Here is a 20,007-nt window from a genome sequence, read left to right as displayed (position 1 = left end):
CCCCACTTATATTCCTTATTATCCCTCAATTTCAAGTCATTTGTAGAGTTGAATTGAAAGATATCTTGGAGAGAAATTACCTTTTAGCTATGAATGTACCTTTTCATCTGAGGGTAACAAGTCCTTGCCCACCCACATGTGGTATGGACACTTATTTTACCCAAAAAGAAAATGGGGTTTTGAGTTAGTAGGCCTTGGCTCAAAGTTCCCAGCTGTTTAACCATGGGCAAATGATTTTCCATGTCTAGGTCAAAGTTTCCTTATTTATAAAACAGTGAAGTTGAACTCAATGATCTCCAAGTTCTTGTAAACATTTGAATGATCAATAATTGAGCAGGGTATTATTACTACATATCTATGGAACTATATTATGCTTGGCCCTGACAGAAATCAAGATAAATGAGGTTTTTATCCTCAAGAAGCTAACTTTCTAAAAGATCTTACTTCCCAATTGCTACTGGTAGCCACTGTCACTTGGAGGAAGAATAGATATGAAGCAATAATCCTCAAAACAAATAAAACCATTTTTTAATCATTAAAGATCACCCTAGGCTGGGGGAGAAAAAACAAAATCTCATATCAAACATGGGAAATTACAGCAGCCTCCTATAACAATCATATAAATTCAAAAAATGTTTGATAACAATTTAAGAAGGCAAGATAAACAAATAGCTTAAGTATTTTATTGGTTTGCAACTAAGCTCGTTAACACTATATAATGAAAATGTACAAAGGATAACATTGTAGTTTTTTGGTTAGATTTAAGTCAAAGACATTCATCAATAGGCAATCTGCAAATGTGACTATTCCAAAAGGTTTCTCTATGCCGTCTGATAAAGAACAATTGTCTCTGAATATTATTCACCCCAAAGGCATTGGCATACATTTGAACTAAACTCAGCATTTTTTCAAAATAAGCCCTAATTTAAAATTCTAGCCTATTTTTGAACTAAAAACATTTAACTTTCAAGAAACAATAATAAATGAAACAAGGCATTGCTGTGGAATATGGTCCTTGACAAGTCACAGTAAAAAAAAGTACACTGAACTGCCACCTCCTCAAAAGAGAGGTTACTTTCTGTCCTTCGACCTTGGAAATTCAAAGGAGAAGAACAGCATGTTATCAACTCAGGGCAGGGGTTGCACCCCCTAAAAAAAATCCAAGCAGCCAAGCACTGAAACATCTTGGAAGAATTTGGAAAAACCTGAATATGGGATCAGAAGTTCTGTTTCTAGTCTAATGACCCAAGAAGAATGTACTATTACTAACTGTAACAATACAAAGCTGGACCAAGCAGGGCCACCCTCATTCAACTTGTGTGACATTGAGATAAGCAAAACCTACTGCTCTTGGGGAAGCCTTTTCTTCTGAGAGGTCTAAAGTGTTGGTGGAGCTCCTGGTTGTGTAAATAAGCACACAAGCCGCTTTGAGCTGCAGACTCCACGTGGGTATTTTAAGGCTTGGAGTCAAGGTGTTTTCTTAGCACGGCTAGGCCGAGTCCATAGGTCAAATGATCCTTTCTCCAGCTTGTACTAATTCCATGCTGTATATAAAACCTACTAGCACAAAAACCTCTCTCTGTTATCATAATCACATCTATTGTCCAACCTAAATTATGATTAATATTCTGTGCCTGAAAATAGTCCCTGTATTTAACAATAATAGCTACACACAAAACAATCCACGGTTATAACTTCTATGGTCACCGAAACATTATTGATCCTTGTAGACCAAAAAAATGCTTCTAACCATAATTGTCGTGCATCAAATTCACAGCCAGGATCCCCAAGATCAGAAAATTTGCACAGTACAAATAATAACTTAAAAAACACAGCCACATACACACATCCAGTCACTCTCACAAGCACTGGTGCACACACACACATAACACACACACGCGTGCATACCCACACCCACACGCACACACATGCACGCCCCTTACAAAACTGGGCTTGGGGAGACGTTCCATCTGCTTAGCGCCAATAAAGGCTTACGTTGCTAAACTGCTGCTCCATGTATTTTGTGTTTGGGAAATATCTCATGGTAGGGCACAGCTGTTTATTGGCTGAGCAGAAAAGAAAGTTATGCTTTGTGGCAACCAGAAAGTTTCAAGGTCTTTCAAGTTATATAAAAATGGACCTGCAGAGATATTTTAAGTGTTCTCAGGATGCAAAGTTGGAGCTGAAATGTGATATCAAACCAGTTGCAAAAGTGTACAGCAGCCATCTCTTGAGGTCAGACCAGGTACCCAGATATGCAAAGAAAATTCAAGACACATCTGCAAAAAGAGAGTAGTAGTTATCAGTAAAAATACAGCGTGGCACTTCCTTGTTATACAAATGGGAATATGGGCAGAACACTATGGCATACAGGTTTTACTACTCACTGGAAGGAAAATTCTCAAGATTTAATCAAATGAACTTGGGCCCATCTCTTCTGCACTTTCTCTACTTTAGAACTTTAGGTCTCCACCAATGTCCTCCATCCATCGATGTCTCATTGTGCTACTAGGCTCTTAAATGCTGTGTCAGTGGTGTAAGTTCTATCCTTGGGTCTGTTTTCCCAAGAGCCTTCTAAGGTAAGTTTGGAGAAACTCCTCTGCCAGAGGATCAATTGGACACTAGGGAAGGAACTGAGCCCCAGCAGTTCAAGATGACCATCTCCTAAAGTAAAGGAGCACTGCAAGTCTAACCTGATGGAGGGAGCACCCATACTGAGTAAATCACAGACCCCTGGATGCACTCAAGTAAACTTTAGTTATCTGCAAGGTCCACAATCTTCTTAATCAAGAAATCCTGAGCACTGCATGAAAAAATTAAGTCAAAGGACCAAACTGATGGGTTTAAAGTTGAAAAAGCATAATGTGGATTTCTTGGGAGGGTTTAATTGCCTTTTCATACAGCATTCACAGCAATGAGAGGGAAAAGGCATCTGCCCTAATAGGGCTGGGGTATTAAATCACCTGACACCTTGTGTTGCAGAGGGGCCTGGCCCAGTTTCACCACAGCCCTCAGCAGACCCTATGGGTCTAGGGCACACAATGTAAAAATCTTTACTCTTTAGAATGTTTGGAAAAAGAAAAGATAAAGATGACCCTGACAAATGAGTCAGAGGAATCACTTACAGCTTGTTGGCCTTGTCCCATATCGTCGCATGATCTGATCATGTGTGAATTTCACAAAAGATTCATATTGTTCTATGAGGGGAAAAGATACCGTTCCATGCATTGAATCTCAGGGTTCTAATCAACTCCACAGACTCCTTTCCCCACATTCAAGTTGGTCTCCAAGCCCGCCAGTCCTCCTATAGCCTAGGACCTGCCCCTTCCTCTAGAAGACTTCATGGCCAGTTGCCTGGTGCTCACTTTGGTCTTCTGTCATGTGAAAGAGTGTATTTTTCTAACTGCCTCTCATTGTCTTTAAGCGCAAACATTTGCTGAGTGTCTTCATAAACAGAACATGCACTGACAGTGTACATTCTAGAGAACACTGATCAAGACAAACTCTGCAAGCTTGACCCCCTTTTTGCATCACTACTTTCTCCACACAGATCCCAAGATGAGGGAATATCAGAGGGTGAAGGGAAGATGGTTAGCAGGGCAAATAACAGTGAAAAACCCTGTTAGCCAATTCCCAGGTGACCGGGAAAAGATTCTTTGGAGAGGGAGTTTCCAAGGTGAAAGAGACTGGAAAGCAGGAAGGTGTCCCAGCAGAAACAAGGGAGCACAGGGAAGGAAAGCAGAGGAGGGCTTAGTGCCATAAGTTGGACAAGAGGACAAGGGGCAGAAAGGGGGCTGACCTGAATGGGAGTAAAAGGAGAGGGTGAGGAATAAATAACTGAACATGCAGTCAATGGGAAGAGGGCTGTCAGAGACTCATAAAAGCTCAGAAAGTCATCTGCTCTGTCCCTCAGCTAGTGTGTGAAGGGAAGAATATAGAAAATGAGAGCTAGGAAAGGATGCCTGAGCCAACCGTCTTGGCACTCACCCCTCCTGCCAAGTGTCTCTTTTCTCTGTGACTCCTTCCCACCCCACCCCCTCTTTACTTTCCCCACACTCCACAGTCCCCCTTCATTCTCAGGTCTGCCAGTGGTGTAACCCTGATAGTGACTCACTGGGCTAGGGAACCTCCTGACCCTAGTGGACAATTATGATACAGACTAAATAAAGACCTGTGACATTACACAGAGGAAGGTTTGACTACAAAACACGGCAGGAATCTAGGCAGAGAAGATAATTAAAGCAGCCTAGGAGGTAGAGGGGAAAGTGGACTTGATTAAGAATGGAGAGCCTGAGCTTCTATCCCAGCTCTTCCATGTTAGCTGCACAGCATGGGAAAGTCACTGAGACCCACTTCCTGGGTTTCAAGCTTCCTCATTAGATGATCCTAAAGTCTCTCTCCAATTCTAAATTCTATGCAGGTAGAGAATTTGACTGTGGCTAAGGGTGGTGTTTTGAAATACTGGAGAGAAGCTATCTATTTAAATCCTCAAACTCAAATCTTTTCTCCAAATTTTTTCCTGGCTAACTATTATGTTCTATGTTGAATTAAAAATTATTTATTTTAGGACTTCATAAAGTACTCCTTTTCCTAAAAGCACTGCTCATTTCTCGCATAACACATTCCTTTAATTTCACTTAGAATTTTTTACTTCCCTATATATCACATAATACCACCACAGCACATTTATGACAATAAGGTACTATCCAAATGCAAGGTAAGAAAACTGAGGAGTCTGAGGACAGGAGGTTCTGTCTCAATCTCAGTCCCTAAATTGCTCCTGCCTCTGCCTCCATCTCTACCAGGAAGCTCACTGTAGTCTGACCAGAACGGTCTGAGCTCCAGGTTGGAGGGGTAGTTGGGGGGCAGCCCCTGCCATGTATTTATAAAGTGCAAGAGCTGAACAAGTGCCACAACACACTCCTTGTCATTCACACCAACAGGTCAAATCAATAGCTAGGTGACTTTGCACACACAGGATATTTATGTGCACAATAGGAGATCAAGAACTAGAAAAATTAAAGCACTATCATGTGCCTCAGCAGGCAAATTTGATACCTTAAATGACAAAACAAAAACCGCATACCTGTACCAGTGAAAACACTATGATAGTTACTATTCACAGATAGTTATAATGGCATCAATAAAAGCACTGCCTCAACTCACCTGCTAATTTTGTATTGAGGATTTGCTCATATTCCTCCCGAATTCTATCTTCATAGTCTTTTAAGAGACGTTCACACAATATTCCCACTTGTCGTAATGTAAATGTTGGCTGGTCCTTTTTCATCCAGGATGAACCTAAACAAAGAAAAAACAAGGAGCCCATGGAGCTGTTGAGCTCTCACTCTAGTTCCAAAGCTTAGATAAAGAGCAGTTTCATGTCTTGCCCCTTCTGAGCCATGAGACCTTGGGGCATATCAGTGAGCCCTAGTTTCCTCATATGCAGAATGTGGTTGAAAATTTGGGTCCTGCTTAATTCATAAGGTTACTGAGATTGATTGAGAGTACATATACTAAAGGCTAAGAACTGCAAATGGTTTTGCAAGTATAGCCTGAGAGAATGGCTCTAAGATAAAATGTGCCAAACATTTAATCCTCTAATATTATAGAAAAGATTCAAAAAACTTAAAATAGATTATATTTTAAAGCAAAAACGAGACCGTGACAAACAAAGCAGAAGGAGACCTCTGGGAAAAGGAAGGGTTGTGTAGTGGGAAGAAGACTAGGTTTGAATATCTCATAAGTGACTCAAATATAGGGCTGGCCTTGATATCCATGATTCTATGATAAACTAGTCCAATTTCTTCTTTTTTTTCCAGTTTTTTTTTTTGCAAGGCAATGGGGTTAAGTGGCTTGCCCAAGGCTACACGGCTAGGTAATTATTAAGTGTCTGAGGCCAGATTTGAACTCAGGTACTCCTGACTCCAAGGCCAGTGCTCTATCCACTGTGCCACCTAGCCGCCCTCCAATTTCTTAATGTAAGGAAACTGAGGTTCAGGGAGTGAAGAGGGCTGACCAAGATGATCAATAATATGAAGTGGCTGATACCATGTTACCAAAGTCACCAATAAATTAAATGCTTTCTATTAAACTTGGAGAATAGGAAAGTTCTTAGCATAAATATATAATGGAATCATCTCTGAAAAACTAAAAAAGTAACTCATTATCACCATCTCCACTTCAAAATCAGTTTCTAAGTAAGAGACTGAAAGGAATCTCGGATGATCCTATAATACAACCCCTGTGTGAAATGGGAATTCTGTGACAAATGGTCACTCCATTCTTATGAAACTAGGTTGAAAGAGTACATTAAACTACAATTCTATGCAGGTCTTAGATTACCAATAATATTAAACAATGTAAAAACACTACTAGAAATAACATGCAGTTTATTACCCCAGTATATTCTAGTAATTCAAAGAAACAGTACTGAGCATCTGGCTGGTGCAAAGACAAGCAGACCCTGACAAATATGATTTATTGGTTCAATGAAAATACCTAGGGCAAAATAAAGTTGGGGACGAGGGGGAATGAATCCTCCAGTAACAATATTACAGTTAGGTTTCATCACTTTTCATCAGTGTTTGCTAGTAACATATTAATGGTTTTACAGTGAGCCATCACTGGTCTGTACTATCTTTTGTGGGATATGACTATATAGAAAGAAAGGTATCTATCAAGTATACCTGATCCCTCTAATTTTTAACAGCTACTGGGCAACCCTACTGGGAAATGCAAAAATATTTCTCCCAAATGGATACATATGCATATGTTAGTAGACCTAATACTGTCTTATTAACATAAATTGTTACTAAATCTGGAGTTCAATGAAAGCCCTATCATAGGTACCATTAAACAAATGGAATTTTAAACCTGTCCCTTTCTTACCTGGTGAGCTTGGTGCTGTAAGTCCTGAAGAGTGGGACTGACCCTCTGAAGTACAGGCTTCACTCTGATTAAGGACAACTTCTAATTGTCTCCACCTCTGATAGCGGCTATATTCTTGTTTGATGTTCTGAAATATTTGCTCTAATAAAAAAAAGAAAAAAAAAGAAAACACTGTATCCTTCTCCTTTAATTTTTAATGTCTGGTGTCTTAATCTAGGGCAGGGCCCGTAGGCTGTATTAAGGCCCACAAAATCTTTTGGACTGGCACTGCCAAGACAACTGTAGGTGGGACTCGAAATTCAATAAATCTAGGCGTGCCTTTTTTAAAAATTTTTTTAGTTTTTTTTTGCAAGGCAATGGGGTAATTATTAAGTGTCTGAGGCCAGATTCGAACTCAGGTACTCCTGACTCCAGGACCGGTGCTCTATCCATTGTGCCACCTAGCCACCCAATCTAGGTACTTTTAAAGAATGAATTAGTTAAATATTTGACTAAATACAGAACAGGCTTATTTTTAAATTGATAATTTTATATGGTCACAGATGATGTTATAAATATACAAATGGCCCTTGGCAGAAAAAAAGATTCTCCATCCCTGATCTAGGGTGGGTTATCTTTTTTTGTTTTTGGTATATTCTGATAAAACCTTGATTCTGAGGAGGGGACCATAGGTTTCTTCACTAGACAGTCAAACGGTTAAGCATATCTAGGTTCAGCATGAGAGAAAGAACCAAGGTTTCCTTTGTCTAACTAAATCTGGGGCATTTTCTAAAAGCATATATGTGCTTTCTAAAAAGGTTATTATTGTGATTATTATATTGCACATCTTTCCCCTCCTTTTATTTCTCTGAGATACAACATGTCCCACATTATGATCAATTCCAATTTATGGAGCATCCAAAGGCAAGATCTCCATTTTGAATAATTCTAACACCCTCATCTAACAAATGAACAATGCAGTAATAGAGTTTGAGATAATGCTTTAAGGTTTGCCAAACACTCCTTAAGTCTGCACACATAGGAGGGATCAAGTGAGGACCCATCTTGAACTGGTTTACCTCCCAGAGTGTAGCACAATTTTCTTACTCCTCTCATTCTTTTCTTATCCTTTCATCCTCAGGCAGAAACCTCCATTTCCCATTTTTCTTTGACTATAGAGCCCAAGCCTAACAAAATGCTGAACAGCCCAGCTAGGTACTATTTACAGCAGGGCTTCCAGACTTTTCTTGATGAGGAACTACACTGGTGATGTTGAGAATTTAAGTTATAGTATAGGGACCCAGTAAAGCAAAGGATATGTGTAATGTGAAGAAGGGAAGCGAGCAGGATGTTCAGTTATTTCATACTACCTAAAAGCCCATCTCACTGTATGGCTATAGTGAGCAATACTTGGCTGAAGGGTCTACCACTGTCTACTAAGCTGCCTGCATTAAGTGAGGAGTTAAAAAAAATTGTGAATTGCAACAGGGTCCCTGGAGTCACAAGATGATCTACATTTTGTATAGACTCAAAATACTGAAAGAGCAAGGACATTAAGTGGGTAATATGACAGCCTTCAGTCAAAAAGGCCTAGATTCAAATCTCACCTCTGACACCTACAAGCTGTGAGTCCATGGGCAAATAAGAAGCTCTGTAAGCCTTGGTTTTCTCATCTGTAAAATGAGGATAATAACTGTAGATCCTACCTCACAGGATGCTGAGAGGTTTGAATGAGATAATGAATGCAGAGTAAGGTGAAAATCTTAAGTTTTATATAAATATCTAGTATTAAAAGTTTTATATAAATATCTAGTATTAAAGTTAATTAAGTCAATTAAATTAAAGTTAAGTCAATTAAAGATTGGCTATAATATAATTACTAATCTCCATGTGCAATGACAACAAGGAATGCTGAGCAAGTTAAGCATTTAGATTGATAGGTTTTAGACTTGGAAGAGGTCCTTAGAGATCATCTCTTCTAGTCCTCCCATTTTAAAGATGAAGAAACTGAGACCTAAGAAGAATCTGCTTGAGGATCAATAAGACAGTAAGTAGCAGAGACAGGATTTTAATTTTAGTTTTCCAAAACTAAATCTCACTATACCACAATACTTCTTTTAAAAGAATCTTACAATTTCTTCAGTTATCTCTTCATTATCCACCCAATTGCAATCATTTTGGACTCCACCATTTCCTCACCCCCTTTGCTTTTGATCTTTTTTGTTGTTGTTGTCTCTCCCATTGACTGTCCTCAAGTCCCTAAAGTCCCCCTTTTCACATTTGTATCCTCAGAAATTAGTATGGTATCTGGAACACACTAGGAGCTTTATAAAAGTTTACTGGCTATTGATTTTTCTGGGGTCTCTCCCAATATTTTGTTTTTTCATTTTTCCAATTAAATGCAAAGATAATTTTCGGGCGGCTAGTTGGTGTAGTGGATAAAGCACCGGCCTTGAAGTCAGGAGTACCTGGGTTCAAATCCAGTCTCAGACACTTAATAATTACCTAGCTGTGTGGCCTTAGGCAAGCCACTTAACTCCGTTTGCCTTGTAAAAAAAAAAAGATAATTTTCAACCATTTTTAGTTAAGGTTTTGAGTTTCACATTATTCTCCCTTCCTCTGTTCCCTAGGTTATTGACTGTTAGTGATTAGCCTATCAAGATCCTAAAGAGACATGCAGATGGACAATGAGTTGGTTCCAGAATTGGGGAGGATATGAAAGCTAGATCACATCAAGAAACTGGACACTTCATTCATGCCAAATCGCTTACTGCAGCAGCCAAAGCCCATTTCTCTAAAAAATCTCCTAGTGATGATATATGCCTGGAACTCATGAAATAACAAACCAAACTTCAGTTATGTTACCACCAATGACCTGTACATGCAAGAAGCTATATTAAAGATATCAATGAAGAAATCCAGGAACAGAAATGGGGCAGCTACTGTGGCACAGATAGATAGAAAGCTCAAGTGTTACAATGAAATTGGGGGAAAGAGGCCAGGGAGAAAAGAAAGCATGAATAAAGCCTCCCATGCATGGGGTAGATGGAACATTTATGTACACAACTGGCACAGAATGAAAAGGTCAGAGAGGGGATGCAATCTGTGATGGTAGAGAAATACTTATACTGGTAAATTCATGGATTAAAGATTATCAGTAATGATCCTGAGAATAATCATTGCTTATGAGAAAAAGAAAAGTATATATTATACTTTTACATAGCCCAACAAGTACTGTTCTGGTTCTCTGATATAACCTGTATTATAATCAATTTTAATTTTTAAGTGAGTGTTCAAAGTTCAACAATACTTCAACTTGTTTAACCACAACTTCTCTCAGGTTGTTTCCTTTACAATGTAAAATTTACATTCTCCAGTATCTCCTGAATGCTTCAGTTTATTTCCATATAAACACTGCTTACCTCAGGATATTTTTCTCCACTTCTACCCTCAAGTATTTTACTTCCCACTTTTTCATCATATTGAAGGGCTTTATAAACCATAAAACAATATGTGAATGAGTTAGGAAAAAATTGCCTATTAGGTATTGCCAACTGCTCTTCCTCTAAATGTCTCATATGTTCTTGGATCTTGTAGTTTCTAATGAATAATCTATTCACTGGTTTAACTAGGATCAATGAAAGGCATTTTTCTTTTGATTCTGAACACACTAGATAAAGAGTAACCTAATTCTAATTCTTTCAGTAAACTAGGGTAAGTTAGCTAAATACTAATATAAGTGATAAGATGATATTTGAGGGATATTCATGCTTTCACCAATCACTACTAATTTCTACTCTACCTTTTAAACCTGTCAAATTCTATTCTGAAAAAAAAAATCACAAGCATAATTCAGCACCTTAAGTTCAAACAAAAAGTCAAAGCTCAGAAGTGAAATTACTTGCCCTTGGCAACACAGCACATAGGTTGTTTTGTTCCATCACAGCATTCTGCCTCTGCTGCCCTACTGCCCTGGTGCCTCCAGGATGAAGAGTCTCTTCTATCTCTGAACACAGCCCTGTATACTTCTCTACTGGCCTGCACATGATATCTTATATTGTGACTATTTATATAAATGCTTTTCTCCTCTACTATACTTTGAGCTCTATGAGAGCAGTGACTGCCTTATTTTCTGTCTCCTCCACAACATGTAGTGTTGGTCTTAGCGAGACAATTAATAAATAACTAGCATTTGTAAAGCACTTATATACAAGACTGAAAGAGGACTCCCAGGATTTTACAGCTAGAGAAGGTCTAAGGAGGTAAGTAAAACCAGCTTTATTTGTTGAAGGAATAAATGAACAAAATGAGCTTTCTAGTCCTGATTTTTACTGTCTTTCAAAGTGAGTAGGGACCCTGAAATGTAGATGATCCTCATTAAGCATATGCACTTCATTAGTAAAACAAATTGCAGAAAGCTGCAAGAGAAAGAGCACTATGAGAACCCCAGCTCTGACCTTCAGTAGTTTGTAGTCTTCAACAAAGCTTGTCAGGTAAGACAGGGTCTCAGTTTTCTCAGATAAAAACAGAGACACAGGGGAAGCTAGGTGGTGCAGTGGATAGAGGCCCAGTCCTGGAGTCAGGAGACTTTGAGTTCAAATCAGACCTCAGACACTTAATAATTACCTAGCTGTGTGGCCTTGGGCAAGCCACTTAACCCCATTGCCTTGCAAAAAAACCCCCCTAAAAATAAATAAATAAATAAAATGGAGACACTATTGCATTATTCACCTACTGTACAAGTTTACTATAAGCTAAGAAGTACTCCTTAGATGTTAAAGTGCTATAGAAATGTAAGCTATTCTTACTACTTTTACAAAAAAGTTTTGAGGAGCTGAGCATGCCTGGCCAGGATACTTCTTGAGCCCACAGTCCCTCCCGCCTCAGGATCAGAGACAGAGCCGAAGTCAGAGCCAGCTCATCAGGACCCTAGGCAGGTCACTACTCTTTGAGCCTCAATTTCTTCAACTATAAAGTGGAGATAAGACCAACTACTATACCAAATTCATAGGATTATTTCAGGAAAAATGCTTCACAAATGTAATAAAATACTTTAAAAAAATGCTACATACACCAAAGGTGTTACTTAACAATCAATATAGATGTTTATTATCCTCCTTTGTTCATACCAGATTTTATCTTGGATCATACAGAGTTGCACGATGTATCCCAGAGGGGAGAGGAGACAATGAGATAATCATGGTCCATCTCTGGTTACCCATCACCAAGCCCAGGATAGTTTGATATTTGTGAAACAGAACTATATGGATATAAGGTGTTAATACAAAAAGAATATGAACCAGCTCTATACCTATGCCAAGCTTTGAAATACTACACACACACACACACACATTCTCTTTCTCTCTCACTTTAATTCTCTACCTGTACCTGGGTTCTCTAATCCTCCAATAAATTCCAAGTATTCAGTTTCCAATTTTGAAAATGTATACAAGGGATTCAGATTTATAAACAGATTTAGTCTAAATCATGTATACTCACCATTCTTGGCTAAATAGTCTAAAAGAACATAAGATTAGCAGAGATTTCATTCAATAGTTTTAAAAGACTCTAATTTTGGCTCATTGAAACTATGAGTCCTCCCCTCTTTTGTCCCAAGACCAAAGAATTGTCAGATTCAGCACAAATATGTAAAGAAATGCAAAGACAAGAAAAGACAAGTGTGAGGAGAACAAATGCTCTAGAGAACAGAAGGTCTTTCATCAACTACCAGCTGCCACTGCAGTTACAAGGTGAATAAATTGAGAAGACAAATCCCTTGCACTCCAAAAGATTGACCATTATCAATCTGAAATTTCATCTAGATCAAGAGAGGAAACAATCTGTATTTAGAAATGATTTTAAATTAAAAAAAGCATACTACAGAATGCTAATAATATCTTCCAATGTATTACCCAAAAGTCTAATCTTCATAAGTTATACAAAGTCTAATCTTCATAAGCTTATACAAAGCACTAAAGGGTTTTGTTAAAAAGAAAAAATCCCTTCTTCCTGGAAGAGGCAATAATGGAATCACTGAATTCAATAATTCTTGTACTACCTGGCAATGGGATATTCTATTGGATCCCATAAACAGTCTGTATGAAGTTCAAAGATTCCTGGAACAAGCCCAGTGGTCTACACATCACAGTAAAGATGGAAGTATTGGACACGAAATGGTCATTTTTGGTGTTCAGTGAACCAATAGTCATACCCTTGAGGAAAAATGACAGATTCACTTTTAATTTAAAGATACCATATTGTTTGATATTATAATTTTTTTTCTCAGAAAAAAAGTTGTATGGCATATTTTTTTCAAATTTTTATGAAAATGAGTTAAATTTTTTTGGTGAAGTTTGACAACTCTTAAGTTGAAATCTTTAAATAACTGTTGCCAATCTGGAATACTGGCAAAGAATTACTGATTTAGAAATTCGTTTGTTGTGAGGTTGGTTTTTATTTGTACATGCAGTAAAAAAACTACTACCATTTTCATTCCATGTGCTTTCAGGTCTCCACTCTGGAATAAAAAGTTTTCTTTCTTAAATTCCAACAGTTCCACTCATACACAAATATACCCTGAACAGTGAGCCATCAATAATTTTGTGTTATCTCATTACTGAACTTAAACAAAAGATTTCCAGTATAAATAATTAAACAGCTAGCTAGAATGGATCTTCAAGCTGTAGGCTCACTTTAAGACTAACATTAATATCAATTAACTAAATATAAGATAGAAAGAAGTGGCAAGACATTAATTAATTCATGAGGGGGAAAAAGCTAGGAGTTTTAGTGGATGGTGAGCTACACTAACCAACCATGTAATATGGTAGACAAAAGAACTTAATCCATTTTAGGCTACATAAATCAAAGTCAAATATCCAGAATGGAGGTGATAATAGAGCTCCTGCTTTCTGTACTGGATTTTAGGAAGGATACTACTGGGGAATATCAGGTTAACCAGACTGGTGAAAGGATTAGAGACCATACCATAGAGCAGGGGCAGGGAATCTCCTGGCCTGTGGGTGTTATTGTCTGGTGTTGTCAAGGCAACCACAGGTAGGGATTTGAAATTCAATAAACCTAAGTAGCTTTTTAGGGGTGAATTAATTACGTTTGACCAGAAAATGATGTTATAAATATCCAAATAGCTCTTGGCAGGAAAAAAAGAGATAGCCCACCCCTGTCATAGAGGATTAACTGAAAGCACTGAGGACGATTAGCCTTGACAGAAGAAGCCTTGGAGATGATCACCAAATATCTGCAGGGCTGCTTCAAACTTGTAAGTGACATTTAAGAAACCATAACTAGGAACAATGAGTAGAAATGCTAGGGATCTTCAAAGCCAAGAATGGTCAGTTTCACTGGGGATTTATGTTCAACTTTGGGTCAAGTCTCCTCCAGTTTGGAGATTTTATGATCCTATATGGGCATGTCTCCCCACTGATGTCAGTTACAACCCCTCTGCTTGGTAGAGCTCCTGTGGCTCAAAAAGTCATCACCCTCCCAAAAAGAAACAAGTCATCACCCAGCAAGATACAACAGACATAGAATCAAGAAACATGGATTCCAATCCTGCCTCTTTCTAATTACTTGTGCACATCCTTGAGCACAATCACTCTGGGGTTGTTTCTTTATCGGGGGGGGGGGGGGGGGGGGGGGGGGGGGGGGGGGGGGGGGGGGGGGGGGGGGGGGGGGTTGGACCAGACAACCTCAAACATTCTTTCTAGCTCTAAATCCATAATCTTATACAGGATCCCAAGAGTGGTGAGAAGCCTCTTCCAATTCAACTAGGTTGGTCCTCAAACCAAATATGTTTTCCTGGGTCCACACTAGAATTCCTTGATGGCATCAAATTTAATATGCTAAGCATCTCCTGACTTTAGAACAGTTCTAAACACAGCATTCTGAGGAATACAAAACCAAAGAGTGAAGACACACTCCTTAAATACCATTTACATTGTAATCATTCCTTTAAATTCAGCACTGTTTTTTGAGTCATTTTTATGGAACTTATCTTGATACCCCAAAGTCCCATTTCAGAACTAAATTAATCCCCAAAATCTCCAGCTGCCCATCTCCTCCCTAGATGTCCTACAAATACTCAGCATATCCAAAATGGAATTTGTCTTCCCACTTAAATCTGTTCCTTCTCTCAACTTCCTGATTTCTCTTGAAGATACCACTAGTCTCCCAGTCTCAAAACCCGAGTTATTTCTTACCTCTCACATCTAGTAAGATACAAGCTCCTATAAATTCTACCTTCTTTGACCTTTTCTCTACTCCTATTGCCACCATAGTATTTCTGAGTCTTTTTATCACCTTTTGTGTGATTCTCACTAGTCTCCCCCCTATTTCAGATTCTCTTCCCTTTTCTGTATTTCCTACTGCAAACTAAAACAGTCTACCTAAAAAGCACAGGTAATGCCCTGCTACTCCTTGTTTAAAATCCTTCAATGGTTCTCCATTTACTTTGGATAAAGTATAAATGCCTTAGCCTAGCATTTAAGAAACACCACAATTGAACTCTAACCTACATTTCTAGACTTATTTTACATTTTTGTTTTAATGTATTCTATTCCAGTTAAACTGGACTGTATGAGTAGTTCCCTGATTTTATTTTGATATCTCTTTCTTCTACTTATTTGAGTAGGCTGTCCCTGGTGCCTCTCTTAAGTTGATGGCAGGGCCTGCACCACTTTTTTCATTTTAAGTGTTCCCAGAACCTAGCATAGGTGTCTTGCATATAGAAAGCAGTTAAATGTTAGCCTGAATGAAGAGAAGTGTGGGGGGGGACATTCATTTTCCACTTTTTATAGATTAGGAAACACACAAAAGGTATACAGAGACTTCTGCAAGATCACACAGAAATACTCTTAACATCAAGCCCAGGATTCTCTGAACCAATTAAAGAAAAAAATTCCAAGACATTGTTCAAGCAAGTAGAGATAGTTTTAAAACCTTTGATAGGAGTGGCTAGGTGGCACAGTGGCTAGAGCACTGGCCCTGGAGTCAGGAGCACCTGGGTTCAAATCCTGTCTCAGACACTTAATAATTACCTAGCTGTGTGGCATTGGACAAGCCACTTAACCCCTTTGCCTTGCAAAAAAACTAAAAAAAAAAACCCTTTGATAACAGAACCTTAAGTGCTAAGGCAGGGTATTATTGCGGGAGTAGTTTAGATTAATGGAAGTGAGCTTTGAGTTCTGCCTTCAATGAAGTTACCTCTTGGTTTAAGAAAAAGAAATAGGAAGGGCAACATCCTTGTGATGATAAGATCAACTCAGAATGAAAAAAGGGAAAAAGAATCATCATTTAAGGGATGGGAAGCATACCAGTTTGGCTTGCACATGTATAATCTTGGAAAAACTGAGAAACCTGTTGGGTTAATTGATGTAATGCTAGGATGTAGCAGGGCATGAGAGGATGAAATCATATCTTAGGAAGATTGACAGCACAAAGCCAGGTGGACTAAGCTAAAATTACTGCAGAAATCTAGATGTGAAGGTGAGGGCTTGAATTAGGTTGGTGAAATGTCAGAGGAATTGAATCTTTTTTTTTTTCCTCCCAAGAAAGAAATGGCACAATTTGATGATTAAAGGAAAAAACCACGGTGAGAGATGAGTTTAAGGAAGCTCTGAGGCCGTAAGATTAGGGAATCAGGAGACTAAGCACTTAGAGGTTATTTCCCAAGGACTTCTTTTTGACACTCCTCTTTCAGGAAGTGCTTTGAACCCAACTCAATTTCGTTTTTATGCGTTTCTGGCTCCTACGCGAATCAAGGCAGACCTTCGCCGAGATCCCCACCGCAGCTTCTCCCTTTTCTCCGTCATTTCTCAACGACTCAATCACAACAATCCTAGGGGGCTGGAGACTTCCCAAGCCTCGAGCGCTCACGGCTTTCAAGCCAGCTTCAACACGGCAAAAATCTCCGAACAAAAGAAATGGGGCCGGGCGCTCGGGCTGCGCGGAGGTGGGGGTGGGGTGCGCCCGGGGCCCTCGCCGCGCGCTCCCCAGGGAGCCCCCCGATCTCGCCCCGGCCCGCCCTGCCCCCGCCCCGCGGCCCTCCCGTGGGGCCGCCCCTCCCGGCTCCCCCCGGCTCCCGGGCCCGGCCCTGTTACCCGGGGTCCGCAGGCGGCGGTCGCTGCCGGGCGGGGGACGGCGGCGGCGGCTGCAGCTGGGGCGGGGGCGGCGGCTCGGTGTCCGGGGGCCGCAGGCCCGGCGCGGGGCCCGGCAGGGGGGCGCAGCGCCGCCGCTTCGGCGAGCCGGGGCTCAGCAGCGCCGCTTCGAACTCCATGGGCCGCTTCAGCGTCGCCCCGCACGCCATGCCCGGGGGCCGGAGGACGGCGACGAGGGGGACGAGGACGAGGAGGACGAGGAGGGCGGCGGCGGCGACTCGGCCCGACCTGCTGCGGCGCCTCCGCTCCGGGCTCTCGGGCAGAGCCGGCTCCAATGGCGCCTCCCGCACCCGGCAGCGCCGCCGGGCCCCGCCCCTGTGACGTCAGGAAGGCCGCTTCACCACGGGGGGGGGGACGGGCGGGCGCAGCCACCCGGGAGCGCTCATCCGAGCCCGCTGCAGCCGCGGGAGTCCCCTCCCGGGGAAATGGAACCGTCCGGTGACCGAGGAGGGCGGGGGGAGGAGGAGGGGAGAGAGAGGGCAGGGTCACCCAGCAACAGCCGGGGCGGACTCCCCTCCCCCCTTCCCCTCCCCCAAGGGCTCGCCCTCTATGCCCCGCGCTCCCGGGCTGGGGTCCCGCGCGGACCCCGAGCCTGGGGGGGGGAAGCCGGTGCTGGGGGCGCCGCGTGGCCGCCTCGGGGAGCGGGGGATGGGGGGACCCGGGAGCCGCCACACCCCGGCCTGCCCTTTCCGGCCCGGACCCCCTGGGTGTTGCCCCCGTGACCCCTGACCCGGGCAGCGAGACCGGGGTCGGCCGGACCGCCCGCGCCCCATTCCAGAGGAAAGGAAATTGAGGCCGCAGAAGTGGGAAGGCCTTGCCCCGGGCCCAACGTCGTGGTGACCCCCAGCCCCCCTCGGAGCCGCCCCCCGGGCAGGGCCCAAGCCCCGGCTGGACTTGGTACCCCAGGGCATTTCTCTGGATGGCACGGCGGGGCTTCAGCCCCCCCAGGAGGAGGCCCCTTTTCTAGTGATTCTGCAGGTAGCAGAGTCGGGGGGCATTCTGTCCCCAGTGGTCTTCCTCCTGAGCCCCGCAAGAGGCCGGATCGAGGGCTCCCCGGCCTAGCTTTAAGAACAAGCCGCCTGTTTTAGGGTTCCACCATTCTGGACTTGGGAAGTCAACCCAGGTCACCCTAGTTGCCACACAAGGCCATGTCCTCTCTGCAGATGGTCCTCCTGTGGCTCGCTGTACCAACAATACCATGTTTATTTGGGGAAATAGTTATTAAGTCTCTCGCGTCTTCTTAAGCACCCTTTGTTGACCTCTCCTAGTATCAATGTTATAACTTTTCTACTATATCTTGCTCTTTCTTGTTACTTTCTCGTTTGCCCTTTTGATTTAAAATTCAGAAATTCACACTGGATACAGTTTTATCATCTGTGGTTCATTTTTAGTAAATAGAAAATTACAAAAAGGTTATAAATTGGGGCAGATGCTGAGAATACTGTTAACTAAAAGTCAACACAGAGTGGAAGAAAGTAAAGATGTACATATTTGTCTTGGTAGAGGTTCCTCAGCTCCTATTAGGAATCAGAACATGTATTTGGGTTTCTGTTGCAACTCCACTTACTAGATTTGTGTGATCCTGGTGCCATTGAATGTGTGGAAGGAGGTTTGGCTTTTAAATTCCAGCTGTGTAGATTTATCTCTTTGAGATTATTTTCTTTTTGTGTGTGTGTACCTCTTATTGTTCTTGTCTGAGTATTAAATGCATGTAATATTAAACTACCTTTCAGCTTATCTTTTTGTATACTTAGTTTTTGCAAGGCAATGGGGTTAAGTGGCTTGCCCAAGGCCACACAGCTAGGTAATTATTCAGTGTCTGAAGCCGGATTTGAACTCAGATACTCCTGACTCCTGGGCCAGTGCTCTATCCACTGTGCACCTAGCCACCCCGAGATTATTTTCTGTTTTGTGAAATGGGCATAATATCATTCTCACCACCAACTTTCTAAAGGAGTTTTGTGGTTATCAAGTTCTAATGACAGAGGAATTGCTTCTGATTATTTCAAATGGTGTTTTGGCTGCATCTTGTAAAAATAGCAGCCAGAAAGTTTTTCATTTCTTCCCTGAGGAAAAAAAAAACTATCCTACAAGAAAAGATTCATTGTGAAGATGATAGACCATCAACATTTCTATTAAAAAATTCAGTGCCTCTTTTAAATGTAATGGGCATCATCTCCTCAATTTCTCCATATACTTCTGACTTATTTCCTCATAGGAGCTGAGGAACTTCTATCAATACTGATATATATATATATATATATATTATCTCTGCAATTTACAATCTTACATAGTTGTCTAAAGATTAAGCAACATTGATCAACACAATGATCCAAGACAATTCCAAAGAGCCAATGATGAAAAATGCTATCTACCTCCAGAGAGAAAGAGAACTTGTGGACTGAGTACAGTTTGAAGCCAACTTTTAATTTTTTTTCTTTATTTTTCTTGGTTTTGAGTGTGTTTTTCTTTTTTTTTTCAGTTTGGTTAATGTGGAAATGTTTTGTGTGACCTCACATGTATAATCCATATCATATTGCTTGCCTTCTCGGGGGGGGGGGGTGGCGGGGGGGGAGAGAGAGAGGAAGAAGGGGGATGGAGAGACAGAGAGAGAGAGAGAGAGAGAGAGAGAGAGAATATTTGGAATTCAAAATTTTAAAATATAAATGTCAATAGGAGCAGCTAAGTGGCACAGTGAATAGAGCCCCAGCCCTGGAGTCAGGATTATCTGAGTTCAAATCCAGCCCCAGCTACTTGATACTAGCCGTGTGACCTTGGACAATTCACTTAACCCCATTACCCCATCAAAAAAAAGAATGTCAAAATTTATTTACATGTAATCAGAACACATTTAACAAAGTAAATACATTTCTTTATAAAGAAAAAGAGTAAGCTGCCTGCCCAGTATCCCAAAAATAGTTTGTATCAGGGACAAGACTTAAAACCAGATCTTTTTGACTTC

General features: G+C 41.2%; 1 protein-coding gene across 1 annotated transcript; it reads right to left on the bottom strand.

Moving 5' to 3' along the window:
• Positions 1–667: 667 nt before the first annotated feature.
• Positions 668–17,411, bottom strand: AKIRIN1 (akirin 1). The gene is given in 6 exon segments (XM_074217587.1): positions 668–2,279; positions 3,126–3,197; positions 5,167–5,301; positions 6,892–7,032; positions 16,989–17,023; positions 17,025–17,411. Coding segments are annotated over 6 exon segments (564 nt in total). The 5' UTR covers positions 17,195–17,411; the 3' UTR covers positions 668–2,268.
• Between the last annotated feature and the right edge of the window lie 2,596 nt (positions 17,412–20,007).

Source organism: Macrotis lagotis, chromosome 1, assembly GCF_037893015.1.
Source record: "Macrotis lagotis isolate mMagLag1 chromosome 1, bilby.v1.9.chrom.fasta, whole genome shotgun sequence".
NCBI classification, from domain to species: Eukaryota; Metazoa; Chordata; class Mammalia; order Peramelemorphia; family Peramelidae; genus Macrotis; species Macrotis lagotis.
Note: the sequence above shows the minus strand (reverse complement) of the source record. Positions and strands in the feature narration are given on the sequence as shown.